The sequence below is a fragment of the Amblyomma mixtum genome, chromosome 6, assembly GCF_055824585.1.
Source record: "Amblyomma mixtum isolate Tamu chromosome 6, ASM5582458v1, whole genome shotgun sequence".
Taxonomy (NCBI): domain Eukaryota; kingdom Metazoa; phylum Arthropoda; class Arachnida; order Ixodida; family Ixodidae; genus Amblyomma; species Amblyomma mixtum.
This window is the reverse complement of record NC_143017.1, coordinates 94,184,982-94,204,725: the sequence shown is the minus strand read 5'-3', so window position 1 is coordinate 94,204,725 and position 19,744 is coordinate 94,184,982. Positions and strand designations below refer to the sequence as shown.

The window sequence follows — 19,744 nt, the reverse complement described above, 5'->3', positions numbered from 1 at the left end:
TCTTGAATTTTCGAAGTTTTTATTCTACAAGACGCGTATTGATCCAAGCTCTCACTGTGACATGGAGAGGAATTTCTCAGTATACGCGTACGAGCACGTATAGTGGCAGTGTTTCAATCCCTACTGTTAACTTTGTAAATGCTTTGAAAAAAAAAAAAGCTGACCTTCTTTTTTCGGTCCAACTTTTTATCAAGCCGCGTCCCTAGTCACGGCTTCTGAACAACTCACGCGCCGTGTAGACGACTTGGAATCCGCGGCCGGCTGACGAGGCGTCTGTGCGGAACCGCAGGAACATGTCCTTGCCCGTGGACATCAGCTGCCCCGGGCGCTGCTGGTCGTTGCATAGTTTGGCTAGCCGCTTGTCGCGGTCCGAAGCGCCGTCGAAGATCTGCGTGACGGCGCCAAGCCCTGAGCGTGCATTTACTGTCGTGACACAGGGTTGCCTGTACTGCCTTTGTCAAAAGTCTGCAGCACATAGCGACCGCGGCCGGAGCGACCATGGCCGGTACCGAGGTAGCGCCAGGCGAACAGGTTTGCCTATCTTGCTTTTGAAGCGAAAGCTCATGTAAAGCAAAGGTCGCGGACCGCAGGACTTTGACCCTGAAGTGAGCACCTTAGTCACGCTTTAAGCTACGAAACCGATGAAGAGCGGCAGCTTCGAAAGCAAACTGCCCCGTCGGAACAGCGGACACCTCAGTCGTGCTTTAATCTACTTGGCGGTAATGACAGATGTGCGCTGAATGCGTTGGCATTGAAAACGTTGTGGCAGAAACGCGGCACTGAAGCCATAGGCCGTCCATGTTCATTTTCATTGGCGTTGACAACGTTTTCAACTATGATGATTTTTAAGGGAAGGAGGTTCGTATAACTGACTTCCTGGGTCAGCGGACGCCTGAATCGCGCCTTGAGGTACGCGGGGTGTTGAGAGAGAGATATGTGGGCTGCTTGCGTTAGCGCTGACAATGTTGTGGCAGACACTCGGCGCTGCAGCGACAGGCCGCAGCGTTCATTGGTTACGCAAACTCTCGCGATCAACCATTAACTGTCACCTGCCAGGGTGGCAGGGTGGCCGCGCTACCTATCCAGTGTCCAGAACGCACTCAACGTTACAGACGCCAAGCCGCGTATAGTTGCCCGACACGCCATAACTTACGCTCTCTAACCAGCTTCATCAGCAGTTGAACCGCAGCTAATTTTTTTAGCTCTCGCTGATTATGAAGTCTCCAGAAAGCGAGAAGAACATGTCTCCTCATCTGGTGCAACTTCAGTACCGGAAAACCACTGATTAGAGCGCCGCCTTTCGGAAGCGCTCCCTATCCGGCCGCGGTCTCTGCGGGCTACATACTTATGGATGAGTCTGCACGCTACCTCGAGGGCGTCGTATTGGCAGCGCTGGTGCATTTCGATGTCCATGTCCACGACGGCCAGGGAAATGCGCGAGCCTTCGTTGATGCGGATGTTCCAGCGGCACTCAGCGTTGTGTCCGTACGGCTGCGGGTAGTTGGGGGACACGATGCTGCCCGAAGTGCCGCCCGTAGTACCACCGCAGCCTGCGGAAGGCATCAGTTAAGCACGTTCGCACGCGCACTGTGTGCGTACCACGCTGTTGTCGAATATTCTTGTTGAATAGAATTTTTGAATGTCGAAGAATGGAACACATATGCTTGGGAGACTAAGCCTGGGCTTAGTTCTACCTCGTATGCCATTCGTCATAAAGCGAACAGTCATAGGTAGCTTGGCTTTCATTTGGCGCTCAGGTGTCTGTGTGTTTGTGTGTGAAGGCGCGGGTTGTTACCTGTGAGGGCGCTATCGTAGTAGACCTCGAATCCCGTGGAAGGCTGATTGCTTCCACTCACGAAGTGTAGCCGGAGTGTGTTGGAGTCCGATACGAAGTTGGAAGGCGCTTTACGCTCGCAGAAGCGACCGGCCACAGGTGACGTCGCCTGACCGCCATTGCTGTGACAAGGACAGAGAAACAAATAACCGAGGAGCGGACAATTGTGTACTGCACACGAAAACGGACAAAGGTAACAACTCAAGCAAAAAAAAAGTGAGCGAAAGAACAATGGATGCGTCAAAAGGTAAACGGAGCTCAAAAAAGCACGCTTGTGAAAACTGTTTCGGATTAAAGGCTAACAGAGAGCGCAGTGCGCAAGGGTTTAGTAAATTTTGCTTTGCGGTGCAGCCTGTGCTTTATATTGGCCGTGTTTAAGGAGATTAAAGGTCCTGAGAGTGTTGCCGATAACCACGTGTTTTTGAGAAATCCTTAGGTCAGATAGTATCAATACACCTGTTTAATTGCCTGAGATGACCCCCAATAGCACTTCGATAGATTCATCAGTTTTAACGCAGTGAGGCGTTTTTAAATGCTTACGTGTTCAGCTGTTCTACACTTCTGCCGCTTGGGTGAATGAACAGATTCAAAGCCAGTATCATCGTCAACACCGACAGACCCAAGACAGGCACAACGAAATTCACAAGACCCGAAGAATTTTTGAGAGCACATTGGCAATTTTTACACATAAAAGGGCATAAAGACGCGTGTGCGCAGATGGTGCCACGAGGGCTGTACCGATGTTAAGGAAACAATTTGCCATGATGTTTAGTACAGTGACAAACCAGTGTGTTTCTCAGATGGTTTTAGATGTGTCAATTCTCGACACTATGCGTACTCATACTGTTATATCATATCACATAGTCTAGGGACAGTCTATGGCATAGCCTACAGCGTAGTATATGGCATAGTTCTGGCAGTCTCAGCCCTTATAGCTTGCGAAGCTCATCATCACCATCAGTCTGACTACGCCCACAGCAGGGCAAAGGCCTCTCCCATGTCTCTCCAATTAACCCTGACCTTTGCCAGCTGCGGCCATCGTATCCCTGTAAACTGCTTAATCTAATTCTCCCACCTAACTTTCTGCCGCCCCCTGCTACGCTTGCCTTCTCTTCGAATCCACTCCGCTACCCTTAAGGATCACCGGTTATCTTGCCTTCGCATTGAATGTCCTGTCCAAGCCCATTCCTCCTGATGTCGACTAGGATGTAATTAATCCGCGCTTGTTCCTTCGCCCACTCCGCCCACTTCCGGTCTCTTAACGTTACACCTATCATTCTTCTTTCCATAGCTGGAACCTTATTCCCTATTCTTCGCACGTGATTACTTTAAAAGCTGTGCTCACAAAGCCACGAAGGAATGAACCAAGGTGTTTATAACACATGACGAGCTCGACACGCACTAGTTGAAGTGGGCCTCAGTGTGAACGGAGGCACACAAACGCGTAGGCCTCGTTCTAGGGAGCCCGACATGCCTTCATAAGAAGCTTCACCCCAGGCACACTAAGAGATCATGTGTTTGCGCAATATCTAGATAACCATGCACTGCAGCAGACGGCACCGCAGACGACACACCGGCCGCCTCCTCTTCCGGCGTCCGCCAGCGCCACCTATGTTTGTAATCACGGTGTTGGTCGCCTGCTACAGTGCGCGGTTCGTTTATTATGCTATTTAAGGGCTATCTTCAAGAGAAACCTTGCTGTCGTTTCGACGACAGTATTTGCGAGGCATGCGAAGCAGAAATATATCAGACTACACGAGAAGTATGCGCGATCCAGGGAAACATCCAATGGACAGAGCACTTTTCTGAGTCACTCTACTTCCCAACACACCTTTATCGGGGTGTTTTACAAGGATAGTTTCAAAATGACGTAACATACTTTGTCACTTTGTTCACCAAAGCACTCGCCAACTGTTAAGAAACAGCCGCCGCCATGAGTACTCTGTGAAACGAGAAAATTATTTCTGAAGGTTTTGCGTACATGCGTTCTCTATGGGCCACGTTCCCGTTCCATACACTGAGCCGGGAGTCGCTCCTATGCGTAGGTGTTTTAAAAATACCTCGCCTCCGAAATGACGCTTCATACTTTCAGAACTTGTTCTAGGATGAATTTGGCTGTGCTTCCCGGCGGGACGACATCATAGGTGCACTGCAAAATCAGAGAAAGGCTTTGAAACTTTTGCTTCCTAGTATTCCTATGGGCGCTAAGCCTATTTTTACTCCCCAGTCGCATCCGCCTGCCGCGAACCCCCCGCTTTGTTTGTAAACACTGCATTTTTCTACAGGAGAGCCCTGCACATCAGTCACCCCTCCTCTGCTTTAGACGTTCCTCTTCAGTAAAGAAGATTGGTTTAATAGATTGGTTTGGTTTGGTTTATGGGGCTTAACGTCCCAAAGCGACTAAGGCTATGGAGACGCCGCGGTGGAGGGCTCCGGAAATTTTGACCACCTGGGGTTCTTTAACGTGCACTGACATCGCACAGTACACGGGCATCTAGAATTTCTCCTCCAAAGAAATTCGACCGCCGCGGCCGGGATCGAACCCGCATCTTTCGGGTCAGCAGCCGAGCACCATAACCACTGAGCCACCGCGGTGGCTCGGAAAAGAAGAGGAACACAGCGTGCAGTTGGGGGAGGAGGGGGGTGGGGCAAGGGGTGTGAGCAAGGCATGTTGCACAAGGACAGGAGAGGGCTCTCACAGGATCTCCAGGTAGCTGGGTCGGCAGCTGGGCTCGCTGGCAATGTCGAAGTGCGTGAAATTGAGCCTTATCTGGCGTCCGTTAGGAGCGTGCAGCACCCAGACGCAGTCGCGCTCACTCACGTACGGCCGCGGGTACATGGGTGACCGCACCACGCCCTGGGACAGGTAGTACTCTCCGCCGCAGGCTGCGAGTAGGACGAGGACCTCGTGAGGTGAGAGAAGACAAACTGTGGCACAAAAACACGTATAGCACTGCCTCTAGCCTAAATGGGTAAAATCATGATTAAAGGAAGTCAGAAGACCATCTTTGACCAGGCCAGCAAGCTGGAGAAGGAACTGAAAAACAAAATAAAATGCGCCTTGACTTGTTGCCTTTGCTCGGGACGAAATGGCACTGATAGATGCAATCGTTGACTCCACTGGTCATTATCTTCAATCATCGCAATCATACATGTCCAACACTCTCGAACAAAAAGTTTTAAAATGGAAAAAATGTAAGACATTGTTATGAAAATATTGAAGGTAACAGTATATTCTTCCGATATGTAGCACAACCATTCTTTTAAAGTGTCTCCATCGATCATATCGAACAGTTAAGACTGCCATAAAAAAAACCAATGGAGAACGCTTTTGACGGTGGCAAAAGTGTTAATAGAAAACAAAAATACAAGACTGCTATCGGGTGATCTGCTGATATATTGATTGTTATAGTGAAATGTTACATTATATCAAAATATGGCGTTCATAAACCGTTTCTAGCACAAAAAAAACTTCTGTCCAGAATTTGTCCACAATTGTTGGGGTTGTGTGGGTTTTCCGCAGTGTTTCACATGTCCATATAAAGTACACTAATGGCTCAGATCGAGGTGCTTGGTTAACCATTTTTTTATTCTCCTCTGCTGACGCACGGAAGTTGTCCGTCGACCTGCGAGGCGAAGAGTTTGCATTGGAAGATAACGCGCTGCAAGTTGCTGCAGGATTAGAAGATACGAGATTTAGCGATTATCAAGATTTAAGATCTTAAAAAGGATGGTTCTGAAGCGTCGCACCAGTTACCTGAACCACGGGCGCTGGATGCAAACACTGCCTCATGCGGCCGGCTAGTTGCGTTGGCTGTAATATGAGAATTCTTGAACGGACCTATTTACGGCCGACGATAAACGGCCTACGATAAACGACCTACGATACGGCCTACGATTTTAGGCCTACGATAAACGCACCTACGGTAGCATTAAAACACTGCTTGGTTAAAGCATAGCTGAACACCCGGGCAGATCATCAGTGAACCACAACACAGCACGGACCATGAACTGTGGCTTAGGGGTGTGGGAAAAGCACTTTAAAAACCGAATCCAACCGTAGCTTTGGTACCAAATCAAATACGAATACTGCAGCTAAGATCCGAATCAGAAATGAATCGAATACGGATAGAAGCGAATTAAATATTAATTGAATGCTTTTAGCAATATTCGCTACCGGTGCGAATATTCGTTCAAAACGAATAATCGTGCTAAATTGCGAAGCGCTACCGGCGGCTCTGCGGTACTGAGCTATAACTTATGGAGTTATAGCTATACCTTTCAAAAGACGCATCACTGATTTCCTTTACGGGTTACGCAACGTTAAGTTAGTATACTGACTCTATGCACGTCATGTCATACGCATATAAAGATCACCATTTACTACTGATAAATACGAATAAACGAGCGCCACATCTCAGTAGATGAGAGGAGCGAGAGGCACGTATGAGCCACGGCCATCGAAAACTGTCATCAAGGCAACGTTTACTGAATCTGGCTGAAACTTGCCGCCTCTTCCAGTTTGGCAGGCCGTGTAAAAACATTATGAATGCCGCCTCAGGAGTGGGTTGCGTAGCGGCGCTGGGCCCTCAATGCTGCTCAGACCGACCGCGGTAGCATCCTGGGCGGCGTCAGTGTGAGCCCTGTTTTTAAAACAGTCTTCTACGGGCCTTATTAGAACTTCGTCCCAGATGTTTGAGAAGAATTGGAAATTCTACAGCTTACTTGATTAGTTTCGAATTATGAACATGTACTATTTTAATTATTCGGTGAACGAATCAACTATGGAATGTTCGATTTGCTATAAGAATATTTCGAATAATCGCACACCCCTAGCCGTGGCATGAGCCATGGGTGATGTGACTGATGGATAATGATGACGTCACAGATGATGGTCACATGGTAAGGTGTACCGGTGGGCGATATGACTATCTCTGTCATTTCTTCTGCCGGAACGAAAAATTTGGTGCTTTCTTTCTTAAACTGTGATACCTATTTCAATAGCTGTAATTGAAACCAAACACAAACAACTTCGAACACTTCGCTATCCTCCGGGGTGAAGTGACAATATAGTTGTGTTATACTTCGTTAGAGTAGACAGCGTTCGCTCCCCGCACGATGTGGTCTTTTTGGGCCGGGCACATACCGGTAGCATTATTATTGACCATGGAGACATGCAACGCCTACTTTGACGCTATTTACTCAGTCGACAGCATAATATGCAGCTGCCACTGCAAAGAGAAAAAAAAAACACCAAGCATGTTGCCGCTGGAGGCCACCGACCTGTCCTCTGGTTGAGGAAGATGAAGTGAGCAAGGAAGCCGTCTCGTGTCACGCTGTCATCAGTACGGAAGATTACTTCAAGCTGTCGGCCCGATGAAGTCAGCGTGGGAGGACTCTTCTGACCGCAGTACCTGCAGAATACAGGGAATACGTTGTTCTGATCCTCTATGACTTGCAGAGCACACTTTTCATGAAGCATTGCGATTGAAGTGTGAACTGCTCGCTGTAAAGTTGCTTTTTCAGCACTTCTTCAATGTTTGCTGCATTCGGCAATGGCGAGCGAATTCTTGCCGAAGAGGGGAGACCTTGCTTAAAAAATTCAGGGGGCACTTTGGCTCTCTAAAGTGCTGCAAGGCGAAAGCCTTTCCTGGCGCACTGTTTGGCATTGATTGCGAGACTGTTCGTGCTTTACTAGTGCTTTATTTGACTACACACTTTGACTACACATTACAACTACACATTTTGACTGCCTACTTTGACTGCGCAGTTTGCTCTTTCCACGACAGATGGCGCCACTAGGAGGTCTGCCACTTCTGGCTTGCAAAACCGCCGTCAGCAGCATCACCGCTCATTGAGAAACGCTGTTGCGCAGCTTGTGTACGAACGTAAAATGACTCTTAAACAACCAAGCAGTGATATGAATGTCATGCGTATTGTTGAATTAATTTACCTGTTTGTTGAATTAATATCTAGATCTAATATCTAAATAGACGCGCTTGTTACATAAAGGAAACCGCGAAACAATTACCGCCGTTTTTGGAGGAGCAGAACAGAACGTCAATGTGTTGTTCCACGAAAAAATAAACATATCACAAACGCCGGGCGCCAGTCTATTTCAACGCCAGTAGTACATACGGGAATGGCAGAACGAGCGTACCTATGCCTGTAGCCTTTCTCACCATCGACGAACACTGATCCAATGCATCGAATGATCGGTGCATTTTAGACCTTTGCATTAAGTGCTTCCTCGGCGTCGGCACAATGCTCACTAAACTGTCGTGCGTATTAACGCTAGCACGGTGGAAGCAGCAACTGAGCGTTTGCAAAAGTCCTCAAAGGAGGCGCATCAACATGCAGTTCTGTCGCCCAGTGCAAAGTTGTACAGAAGTGTGCTAATGCACAGGACAGCGGTGAAATTTATCATTACAGGACTTCGAATATTCCAGCTTATTCCGGCTGCTTACATCTGCGGGTGCTGAACTCCGTCAGTTTCACTTAGCAAGAGAGCACGGTCGAACGTCGCTGAGATTCTAAAGGGGTCCTTAAAAAAGATCCATACTCTTCCTTCGGAAGTCGGAATGTTAACAGATGATAAATAAAATATCAGGACAATCGGCCGGCGATCACACGCACGCGGACGTTCGGCTGTAAGACGCGTGCACAGTGCTGAGCAGCGAACGTTCTTGATAGCTGTGAGCACATATTCCTCCATTCGGCAAAAATATCGAGCTCTAAAAAGCACACTTTCAGGGATTGGCCCGCTTTTAAACTGCAGTTCGACAACAAGTTAAGCGGTCCACAAATATCGTTACGTGGTGAATTGATTGAATAAATATGAACGCGCAGGTAGCTGACCGCGGTATGTTGACACATTCGAGCCGATGCCGGCAGCCTGAAGGAGTCGAGTAAATAAGCTGGTTGAAGCAAACATTTTCCAGCACCAACACATTCCATGCGCACTCACAAGGAATTTTTGTGGCGTCCGGTAGCTCGTTATCCACAACGAGAGCCGGAGAAGCGTCTTGTAGCCGGGCACCAGCGCGCCGGCAGCGGTCGAAACGAGAACGCCCGAAGGCCAGCGATGGCGGAATGGTCATGTGACCAAATATGGCGGCGCCCATGCTCCCGCGCTGTAAAGCGTCTATAGCATGATTCTCTCTCTGCTTCGATGAGTTCGGTTGTATTCATGGCTCTGTTCGCAGTAATGAGGTATGTAATGCGGTCCTCCACGGACGCCTTACGCTCCCTGTCGGAGCGGATGACAACTATTTTTTATTAGTTGTCGTCTGCTTCAGAAGGGGGCGTCAGGTATCCGTGGGTGACCTGATTACTCCGAATCAGCGCACTCTGACGTCATAACCATTTTGACCAACCGAAAAGTGTGACACCCCTGCTGACAATCTTCTGTCGATAACTATGAGGCATTAAAGGCTTTCACCTTGATGATACCGGAGTGGTGTGGTTAAGGATGCTTACTTTCAAGTCATCCTTTTAATGCCACCAAGGCCACCACACCACCCTCAAAGTGATCATCCTCATGAGTCAGATTTCTTGCACTTCAGGACAAACGCCAGTACAGCTTAAGCTAGATCAAAACATAAGCCATTAATAAGTAATCATGTCCAGCTACCATGACTGCTGTCTCTAAGACTCCCCCCCCCCCCCCTTTCTAAAGGAAGCACCTGGCCAGTGTCGTTGCCGCGCGCACACGTACCTGCCGATCCTCTGGTCGGAGCTGTCGTGTATCTCGACGTAGTCATACGTGCATTCGGACGAGTCCTCGAGCACGAAATGCGCGAAGCTGAGCCGGACGGTGTGGCCCGGTGGGGCGCGCAGAATCCAGCGGCACATGAGGTTGTGCCGGTAGGCCTCCGCGGGGCTGCCGGCCGAGCTCCCGTCTTCTTCGATGCTCTGGTCACTGATGGAGGATCTGGTGGCTGGGCTCGCCAGGCTGCCGGCCACGGTCAGCACGCCACCGCAGCCTGAGCCCGTAACGCCGAAGTTAACGCCACTGTTTCTGCTCATTTCGTCACCGATTAAATGACGCATCGACGTTCGGATGGATGCCGCCCTAACCCTGCTCCAAATTAAAAGACAAATCTTCGTACTAGGAAAGCCACATCCTTCAGCATAGCGTTACCGAATACCACTGCCGTTACCACAGCGGCGGCGTATACAGCGCAGCAGCTACACATAACGCTACCGAGTACCACGGCCGTTGCCATAGCGTTACCGTTTACGGTTAGCAGGCTATCTGGTCCTGCTAAATTATTCTATCTGGTCTAGCGCGCAGTGTGGGTGCGTAAAGCCTGACTGTAGCGGTAACGCGTCATGCTGTAAGACTTGTTTAAAATTCTCTTTCAAAACCACTGATGCTTGCACATGAACCCAACAGACGAAAAAATTGCCCGAGAACTAACACGTTGTACGGGAGTGCACAGGTGTCCAAAATTCACACTCGTTTGAAGTACGTCGCCGCCAACCACACGTATGTCCTCGAAGCTGGTAAGCTGTAGGTCTACGAGGTTTCTCCCTGTGCTGATGCCGCTGGGTCGAGCACGTCAAGGACTTATTGGGGCGGTGCGAATGGATAGCGGACAGCCACTCTTAAGGCTCTGCACAGAGGGCGCTAAATAAAGTGCCCCAACTGTGGGTGCAATTTATTTTCCTTCCCTCGCGAGGCTCACATGCCGGACTGAGTATACTCCAGACACTGTCTAATAACTTTGCGAGTCATAAAATAGAAATTAAAATGCAATGAAATCCTTCACGATCCAAAACAAACATTAAAGGTGCCTAGAAGAAGTGTGTTTTTTAGGGGAACTGAAAAGGTGGATGGTAAATTTTCGATAATTCGTGGAGAGACACTAGTTGCAGGTTCTTGTGGCTACTATTTACTATTTCGGAACATGTGTTTGGGCGTGCTGTATCTCTGTCCGGACAAAATGGTTGTTGAAGTAAACACTAAGGAACGGCTTAAAAAAAAATGTTAGAGATCACTGCAGCACCCGGATTGGATAAATTCGTAAGCATGACGTCACATATTATGGCGCCACACCTTATTACGTCACACCAAGACGTCGACGTAACACTTCCGCACTTTTCATGTCAACTGAAACTCGTGACCAGAAATCGAGACCCCCAAACCGGAAGTCGATCACTTATCGATCACTTATCGCGTCACTCATCGATACCTTATCGATACCACAATTAATTGTCTTACTTAATCAAGTTCCATCACATCTGAGTTTTCAAACTTCGCGCCACACTTCCGGTGTTTTCGAATTTGGCGCCACCTTTTCTCCGGCCCCGCCCACTTTCTGGACATTTTTGGCTCTAATTAAATAACTAATTAACCCACCTCAACCCCCCGATTTCCCGAGCGAAATTTTTTGATGCCCTATATGATGGAACTATTTTTTTCTCGTAAACCAATTTGTTCAGACATAATTGTGCGGACAAACTCGTGATGACACGAAACCGCAAACATAGCCATACAGTGCTTACGCATTTAAAAAAAATTGTGTCATGAGACGGCAGCTCGAGCAATCACATCCAGCAACACTTCAAAATGAAGTCAGTTCCTTTATAGGAGCTAATAGTTGTCTGCGGTTTCGCTCAAGAAATGCAGCGTAATTGATAAGGCGCCAAGAAGTTCTCAAGATCTTTGCTTTTTATCATACCGCAAGACATTATTTCTCTATTTCCTCCTCAGGATGGCGTCTGCAGATTGCAGATCGACACAAGAAATATTGAAAATTCCCGAAAACAGCCATTAAATCTTTTAGCAAAAGCCGCTTGTTTTACAAGCCCTCCACAGTTCTCGAGCCGGGCTTACCAATGTCGGCCGCTGTGTAGTTGGCCATAAAGCCGTGGTGCTCGTTGGAGTGGTCCGTGTGGAACACCAGTCGCAGCTGGTTGAACGAGGAGGTGATAAGGGGAGGCGGCGAGAAGCCGCAGTAGCGACCGATTCGGCTGGTGGAGCCGTTCCTAGCTGGCTCGCTTATCTGCGAAAAAGAAAAGAGGAGGGGAGTTACTGTAGGGCGTTGCTGTTAACACTTTGGTAGAGACGGATTTTACTTGCGCGTGTAATAGCTGGAAAAAGGTCAATGGCAGTTACATGGGCTGGCCAGTCGGGAAGATTTGAGAAGCTGTAATTGTTGCCAGAAATTCGGGACAGCTGTCTAGTTTTGCCACCACGGGGGGAATGAAAATAAACTAACTTTTGTATTATCTTTTTAAACAGAAAAGAACACGGTGGTAGCAAAGGCTCTCTCTGAGAGCCTCTTTATCTGCACAGTGTTACGTTAGGCTGCTCGGCTACGATGTAACGTATACGTGCTAGCGGACGCATTGTCGTATCGCCATACAAGGTGAGATGGGGTAACCATATTGTGAAAATCAAAACTGAACAATTTGCCTCTTTGTTCGGAGGGAAACGGCATTGAAAAATAGAAAGTATGGACCCTGTTATATTTAATGCCGCTAGCAAAAAACCAACTGGAGTGGTAGGTTAATCGAAAATCGTGTTTTTGTGATCCAAAAGGGCTCTAAATTTTTCTCGTTTCCATAGATCGGCATTGTTTAAACTTTCCGTGCTTCTGAAACAAAAGTTACGCGATGGATCGAGACGCCGCGGCCTTTGTCATGCGCGGCAGATCAGAGGAACCTGATTGTTGTGGAAACACCCAGCCAACTACTTGCACGATTAGTTATACACAAAACGCGACTTCTCCTCACTGAAGCGCTATACGTCGCAAGGCTTAGCAGCGCTAGCTAGGAGGTGTCTCAAATTCCTGATAACCGTGGATGATGAGGTACCAAACACTTACGTTACAATTATTGAGGTCATTTTCTAAACGAACCATACTCATCCTTAGTGCAATCGCATACCCTTTACTGGGTCCGCCGCCGCGGTGGCTCAGCGGTTATGGTGCTCGGCTGCTGACCCGAAAGACGCGGGTTCGATCCCGGCCGCGGCGGCTGGAATTTCTTTGGAGGAGAAATTCTAGAGGCCCGTGTACTGTGCGATGTCAGTGCACGTTAAAGAACCCCAGGTGGTCGAAATTTCCGGAGCCCTCCACTACGGCGTCTCTCATAGCCTTAGTCGCTTTGGGACGTTAAACCCCATAAACCAAACCTTTACTGGGTCCTTAGTGTGGAGATTAAATCTTGCTTCTGAGACCTGTGCCCAGCAGTCCAGGCCGGTATTCGCATATTTCCCATGTAGTTGCGATACACATATAGGTTGTTATGATGAATTACTCCTGGCAGCAAGGAGAAAAAATATGGCCTATATTTATTAACACCATTTTAATGTGAACAACTCGGAGGTGACCACCGACAGAAAAACGGAAAAATACAGCGTCATTACTCTAGAAGCGTTTGCAACCCATTTATGATGTTGTTAATGCTTTGTTTGTTTGATGCTTTCTTAATACCGAAGAAGAAAACTAGTTCCAGCTTTGCTCTCAAGGGTTTCATCGCATTGATAAACACCGAGACGCATACTTTCATGTCTCTGCTACTTACATTTCGTAGTGATTTCGTATGGGCGCTCGTAGAGTGAACGGGTACGTACTTGCGCGAAGAAGACGGGACGCAACAAAGGAACACACACGATATATACAGAGCGGACATGTCGTGTGTGTTCCTTTGTTGTGTCCTGTCTTCGCGCAAGTACGTACCCGTTCAAAGATGAACCAACTTGCCCAAACAAGAGTTTTACTTGCGCTCTCTATATGTCCTGTGTGTTCCTTTGTTGTGTCCCGTCTTCTTCGAGCAAGTACGTACCCGTTCAAAGATGAACCAACTTGCCCAAACAAGAGTTTTACTTGCGCTCTCTATATGTCCTGTGTGTTCCTTTGTTGTGTCCCGTCTTCTTCGAGCAAGTACGTACCCGTTCAAAGATGAACCAACTTGCCCAAACAAGAGTTTTACTTGCGCTCTCTATATGTCCTGTGTGTTCCTTTGTTGTGTCCCGTCTTCTTCGAGCAAGTACGTGCCCGTTCAAAGATGAACCAACTTGCCCAAACAAAATTTTTACTTGCGCTCTCTATATGTCCTGTGTGTTCCTTTGTTGTGTCCCGTCTTCTTCGAGCAAGTACGTACCCGTTCAAAGATGAACCAACTTGCCCAAACAAGAGTTTTACTTGCGCTCTCTATATGTCCTGTGTGTTCCTTTGTTGTGTCCCGTCTTCTTCGAGCAAGTACGTGCCCGTTCAAAGATGAACCAACTTGCCCAAACAAGAGCTTTACTTGCGCTCTCTATATGTCCTGTGTGTTCCTTTGTTGTATCCCGTCTTCTTCGAGCAAGTACGTACCCGTTCAAAGATGAACTAACTTGCCCAAACAGAAGTTTTACTTGCACTTTCTATATGTCCTGTGTGTTCCTGTGTTGTGTCCCGTCTTCTTCGAGCAAGTACGTACCCGTTCAAAGATGAACCAACTTGCCCAAACAAGAGTTTTACTTGCACTCTCTATATGTCCTGTGTGTTCCTTTGTTGTGTACCGTCTTCTTCGAGCAAGTACGTACCCGTTCAAAGATGAACCAACTCGCCGAAACAAGAGTTTTACTTGAACTTTTACTCGTAAAGAATGAGTAGTGGCGACAAAGCGCGCTGCAGGAAGCATTAGCCCTATACCTGGCCTATCACAGGTCGTGAATCCGGCTTGAGCTAGCCGAGATGAGCCTCAGCAACTAATCCCGACAAAATTAGAAAACGGGCGTTTACATTTAACTCATTACTAGTAATGTACATGCGTAAATAAAAGAAAAAAAAATGCACGGTACTAGTGCCAATCTTCGAAGGGCTATCCAAAGACGTGCGTACGCATAAAATAAATTGCCCTGACAGCGATTTCTTCCTACAACGACAGCGTTACTACACATAATCGTAGAAGATATCACAAGGACCTCGCTCTTCCCCCTCCTTTTCATAACATTTTTTATATGTAGAAGCAAAGCGAATTGGGGCAGTTGGTAACGATCCATTTGCATGAAAAGACCGTAAAAAATTAAACAAACATGAGAAAGAAAATAAGTTCTCTTAATGCCTGTTCTATTCTTCGGGGACTCTTACGCTTTGTGCTATTTTCACACAAAAAAATTACCGTTACGATAGGAGCGATAGTAACTATAGGCACTGAAGGTCGGCGACCAGAATTTGTCGACTGAAACGGAATCATTTTTGCGACTCTACGAGAAACTGGTGAGTGGATGCGTAGAAAAAAAAAAGTTTGAAATCGTGTTGCGCTCCAGTTTCTCGAATTCTAATGCGTTTTCGCGAGTTCTCTTTACGACGGTCGTCTTTGCGCCCACCTCGAGGTAATCGTAGAGGCAGTTTTCGTCGCGTTCGACGTCGAAGGTCTGGAAGGCCAGCTTGATGACGTTGCCCGGCGGCACCTGGATGGTATAGTTGCAGTGACGGTTTGCGGGATACACCGACGGGTAGCGCGGGGAGGTCAGTTCGCCTTCGAGGCCGGTCCAGCGACCTCCACACACTGCAACGGGAGGTCACAAAGAACGAAGAACACACTGAGCTAGAAACGGGAGTACGCATATCTCGGGACGCACAGACGTATATGCGAAGGCTATGCCAGATTTAGTTTTAGCACTCTCAGACCTGCCGCCGAGCGAGTGTGACGTGGAAATGGTTAGGGCAGTGAGAGTGTGAAGGGAGAACGAGGGCTTGCTGGAGGGGAGTCGACGACTGTGAGAATCCAAATCGAAAAACGCTCCGTCGCGGTGGCTTAGTGGTTACGGCGTTCGGCTGCTGGCCCGAAAGACGCGGGTTCGATCCCGGCCGCGGCGGCCGAACTTCGATTTAGGCGAAATTCTAGAGGCCCGTGTGCTGTGCAGTGTCAGTGCATGTTAAGGAACCCCAGGTGGTCGAAATTTCCGGAGCCCTTCACTACGGAGTCCCTCATAGCTTGAGTCGCTTCGGGACGTTAAACCCTCATAAACCAAACCAGACCAAGAATCTTGCGCAGCTCTAGAGGTCAAACTCGAAGCAGCTAGGCAATTTGAATGCTTGCCACTTTTTGCTTGCTGCGTATCAGAGATCCCCCGATAGACTCATAGCGGTATCTGTAAATTTTTAGACAGCTATTGAATATACAATCGCAATGGAAAGAAACGCGAACAAAGCGCCGCCTACGGGCTCCGCTGCTCGAATTTCTTTTGATGGCGCTTTTACTTGGGTGGTAAGAAAAAGACGTTAGAGTCGTCCTGGAATGCATCATAGACAACTCTAGCATGTCTTTGCTACCACCTAAGTAAAAGCGTGTTTAAAAGAAATGCGAACAGCGGAGCGCTAGGCTCCGCTCTGTTCGCGTTTCTTTACATCGTGATAGTACACGACGAGCCGGCAGGATAAAACACGCCTATGAAGGGCAGCTATGTCACCCTAGCACTTGGTATTTAGCCTGGGCTGATGCACGTATTTGGTTCGTTTTTGTCAACAAGCAGACTCAACCTCTAAACCTGTGACCATTTCGCATAGAGGAGTGAACAGAGGCGGACCGAAATTTAGAGGAACTTTTAGGGCTCTGCATCATCATCATCATCATCATCATCAGCCTGACTACGCCCACTGCAGGACAAAGGTCTCTCCATTGCCCACCAATTAACCCTCTCTTCGGCAGCTGCGGCCACCGCATCTCCGCAAACTTCTTAATCTCATCCGCCCGCCTAACTTTCTGCCTCTCACTACTACGCTTGCCTTCTCTTGGAATCCCCTCCGTTACCCTCAAGGACCAGCGATCACCTTGTCTTCGCATTACATGGCCTGCCCAAGCCTATTTCTTCCTCGTGATTTTGACTCGGATGTCATTAACACGCCTTTGTTCCCTCACCCCCTCCGCCCGCTTCCGGTCCCTTTACGTCACACGTATTATTTTTCTTTCGATATGTCGCTTCGTTGTCCTCAATTTAAGTTGAACCCTTTCCCTCAGCCGCTACGCTCTACGTGCTGCATAAGATACGAGGACACATTTCTTATATAATACTTACAGCAGGTTCTGGCAGAACCCGAGAAAAATGTTCCGTGGCGTTGTTTTGAGCGAAAATTTGTGCGTCTGCGGCTTCTATTGAATTTCTGAGATGTGATTGGCTGAAGGTCGAAAGTTTAATAAGAAGACGTAAAAATCTTCTAACCGATAGTTGTAGTCGCAGTCTGAACAGCCGGTGAACTGCGCCTGCCGGAAGCATTGCAGTTATTCATTGTTGATCTTTTCAGGTATTCCCCGTCGTTTCGACGAACTCAAGTTCAGCTAACGAAAAAGAATTAAAACATAAAGAACAGCTACACTTGAGGCTTTTCTTTAAAGGGGGATGAGGGTCTTAAAAAAAAACCTTGTTTTTTTATTTGTCGACATAACTTGTTGAAACTTAGCAAGGAAGTAAACCATACAATGCTTACTTCAAATATGTATTTAGATTTTAAATATCTCACCAGGAAGAAAATTTATCGCAAAATAACATCCAAATTAGGCCATCTCTTATGGGCTTCAATAGTAACTTATTAGTTAAAAAAAAGCTTTTTAAAGAATATGCAGGCATTTCCAAAGGCCCATCGCACATCCTAAAGCTTTCTTTTTTTCCTTTAAACGTGATGTATTAGCAATTATGCCAAGTGTGGGGTAATCACTGCCACATAATTTTTTTTCCAACTTTGTTATTTGTTTATGATTAATAAAATGACTTTATAGACATTTTGTTAGGTTTAGGATGTGCTTTGGGAATTTGCGATTGTCTGCTTAATCTTAAAAAGTCTTCCTTTAACTTATAAATTACTCCAAAGGCCCGTAAGAAATGACCTAATTAATTTTATTTTGCCATATATTTCCTTCCAGATGAGATATTTGAAATCTAAATGCATATTCAAAATCAGCATTCAATGATATACCTAGTTGCTAAGTCTCTATACCCCACGTACCTGCAAGCGCGATTGAGGCGTCCACTGACCCAGGGAGGAAGTTATGCACACTTCGTTTCCTTAAAATGATCGGAGTTTAAAACGCTGTCAACGCCAGTGAACGCCGATGACCTATGGTAATGGTAAATGTAAATTGGTTTTCGAGGACAGGAAATGTGAGTATCTGTCTTACATATCTCGGTGGACACCTGAACCACGCCGTAAGGAAAGGGAGGACGGTGGGAGTGGAAGAAAAAAAGAAAGAAAGAGTGAAAGAGGTGCCTTGTGGGGGCTTCAGCGCCGCGTTTCTAGCACAACCTTGTCAATGCCTGCAGCCCACATCTATCTCTCATCACCCCACCTACCTATAAGTGCGATTCAGTCGTCCACTGACCGAAGGAGCCAGTTATACGCACTTCCTTTTCCTTAAAATGATCAGAGTGTAAAACGCTGTCAACACCAACGCCAATGAACACAATGAAAGCGACTTCAGCGCCGCGTTTCTGGTACAACGTTTTCAATGCCAAAGCATGCAGCGCACATCTGTCACTACCGCCACTTAGCTTAAAGCACGATTGAGGTGCCCCAAGAGGGTAGTTATGCGCCTTCCCTCTGCTTTCCAAGCTCCCGCTCCATTGGTTTCGCTGCTTAAAACGCGGCTAAGGTGTCCACTGCTGGTTACAACGGACAACGGCGACGGCGATGCCGCGAAACGAAGAAACGGGCGCCTAAGAGCTGCGGTCTAAAAGAAGACCGAAGAGTAGCGCAATTGATATTGATTCCAATGGCGCGAAAACCGGCTGTATTTTCTTCCCAGCAACTTACATTTTTAGTGAAAGCGTCATCGAGAAAGAAATATGTCGCCGATGATGAAAGAAATTGGCTGTTTGCTGGAGTGAAGTTACGTCACCAGACCGGATAATTCCCTCTGGCTGAGGGGTCGTTATCAAACCGGAAGTGGCATCCCAAGACCGGAAGTTCGGTAAAGGCATCAACAGCTTCTACTGCTACCGCGTGTCCAACGCACACGGTAACTAGGTATTCCTGTGAATTTTCGTGTTTCTGTGTTTGCGTTTCATTTGACGCTGATGGTACATGATCCCACAAGTGCCAGTGGAATCTGGTTTTTCGATAACTCATGGAAGTCGTACGTACGTCCTTCGCGAGCGCAAAGGAATAGTAATTGCGGCTGGTCGAGTTGCACCTCACCTGTCTCGTAGGTGGCGCTGAAGCCCGGCAGCCGTGTGTTCTCGTCCGTCTTGAAGCGGATGTATAGTACACTTCCTGTCGAGGTCACGGGAGTGGGCACGCTGTCGCCACACGCGCGGCGCAGGAGGGGAGAGCGGTCGTCGCTGCCATCGAAGACCTGCCAAGGTTACATCCCGATTAAAAGGGGAAGGGCACAACAGAAGGTGTACTTCAGAAACCACAATGTTATAAAGAGGGAAAGGTAAGGAAAGAAAATAAAAGAGAAAACAAAAAAATTACCAGACGGTTTAGCACGGCTAAGCGTTGAATATCGTGCATAGCACTAGTTACCGTGGGCACTTAAGGTCCTTACATACTAAAGACATTAGATCCAAAGGCCTTTACCAGGAAGGCATTTGGCCTAAGAGCCTTATACCTATCAGGCATTCACCCGGAAGGCTGTCACCCTAAAGGCGATAAGATCTTTACCTCAAAGGCCTTTACCTTCAAGGACTTCACTCAGGTGTACCCTTCACCCAGGCCATCACCCAGGTGAAGGCCTGCCAAGTGTGCACACCTATCAGGTTGCCCGCAACGCGGTGGGCTGGTCAGCCGCCTGCCACAAAACAGGCTTCAGGGACTTACGTATGCCCGAAGTTGGCTTGGTTTTATGAGGGTTTAACGTCCCAAAGCGACTAAGGCTTTAAGAGATGCCGTAGTAAGGGCTCCGGAAAGGGTTCTTTAACGTGCGCTGACATCGCACAGTACAGGGACCTCTCGAATTTCGGCTCCTTTGAAATTC

General features: G+C 47.7%; 1 protein-coding gene across 1 annotated transcript in view; it reads right to left on the bottom strand.

Annotated features, from left to right (window-relative positions):
• Positions 1–19,744, bottom strand: part of LOC149339730 (cubilin-like) — a 153,201-nt gene that overhangs the window by 86,904 nt on the left and 46,553 nt on the right. The window contains exons 20-28 of the mRNA XM_089548402.1: positions 18,964–19,120; positions 15,159–15,340; positions 11,676–11,844; positions 9,552–9,819; positions 7,118–7,248; positions 4,534–4,720; positions 1,796–1,956; positions 1,369–1,550; positions 229–388 (exon numbers count right to left, since the gene is read on the bottom strand). Of these exons, the coding sequence (XP_089404528.1) occupies positions 229–388; positions 1,369–1,550; positions 1,796–1,956; positions 4,534–4,720; positions 7,118–7,248; positions 9,552–9,819; positions 11,676–11,844; positions 15,159–15,340; positions 18,964–19,120 (1,597 nt within the window). The remainder of the gene's footprint in view (positions 1–228; positions 389–1,368; positions 1,551–1,795; positions 1,957–4,533; positions 4,721–7,117; positions 7,249–9,551; positions 9,820–11,675; positions 11,845–15,158; positions 15,341–18,963; positions 19,121–19,744) is intronic.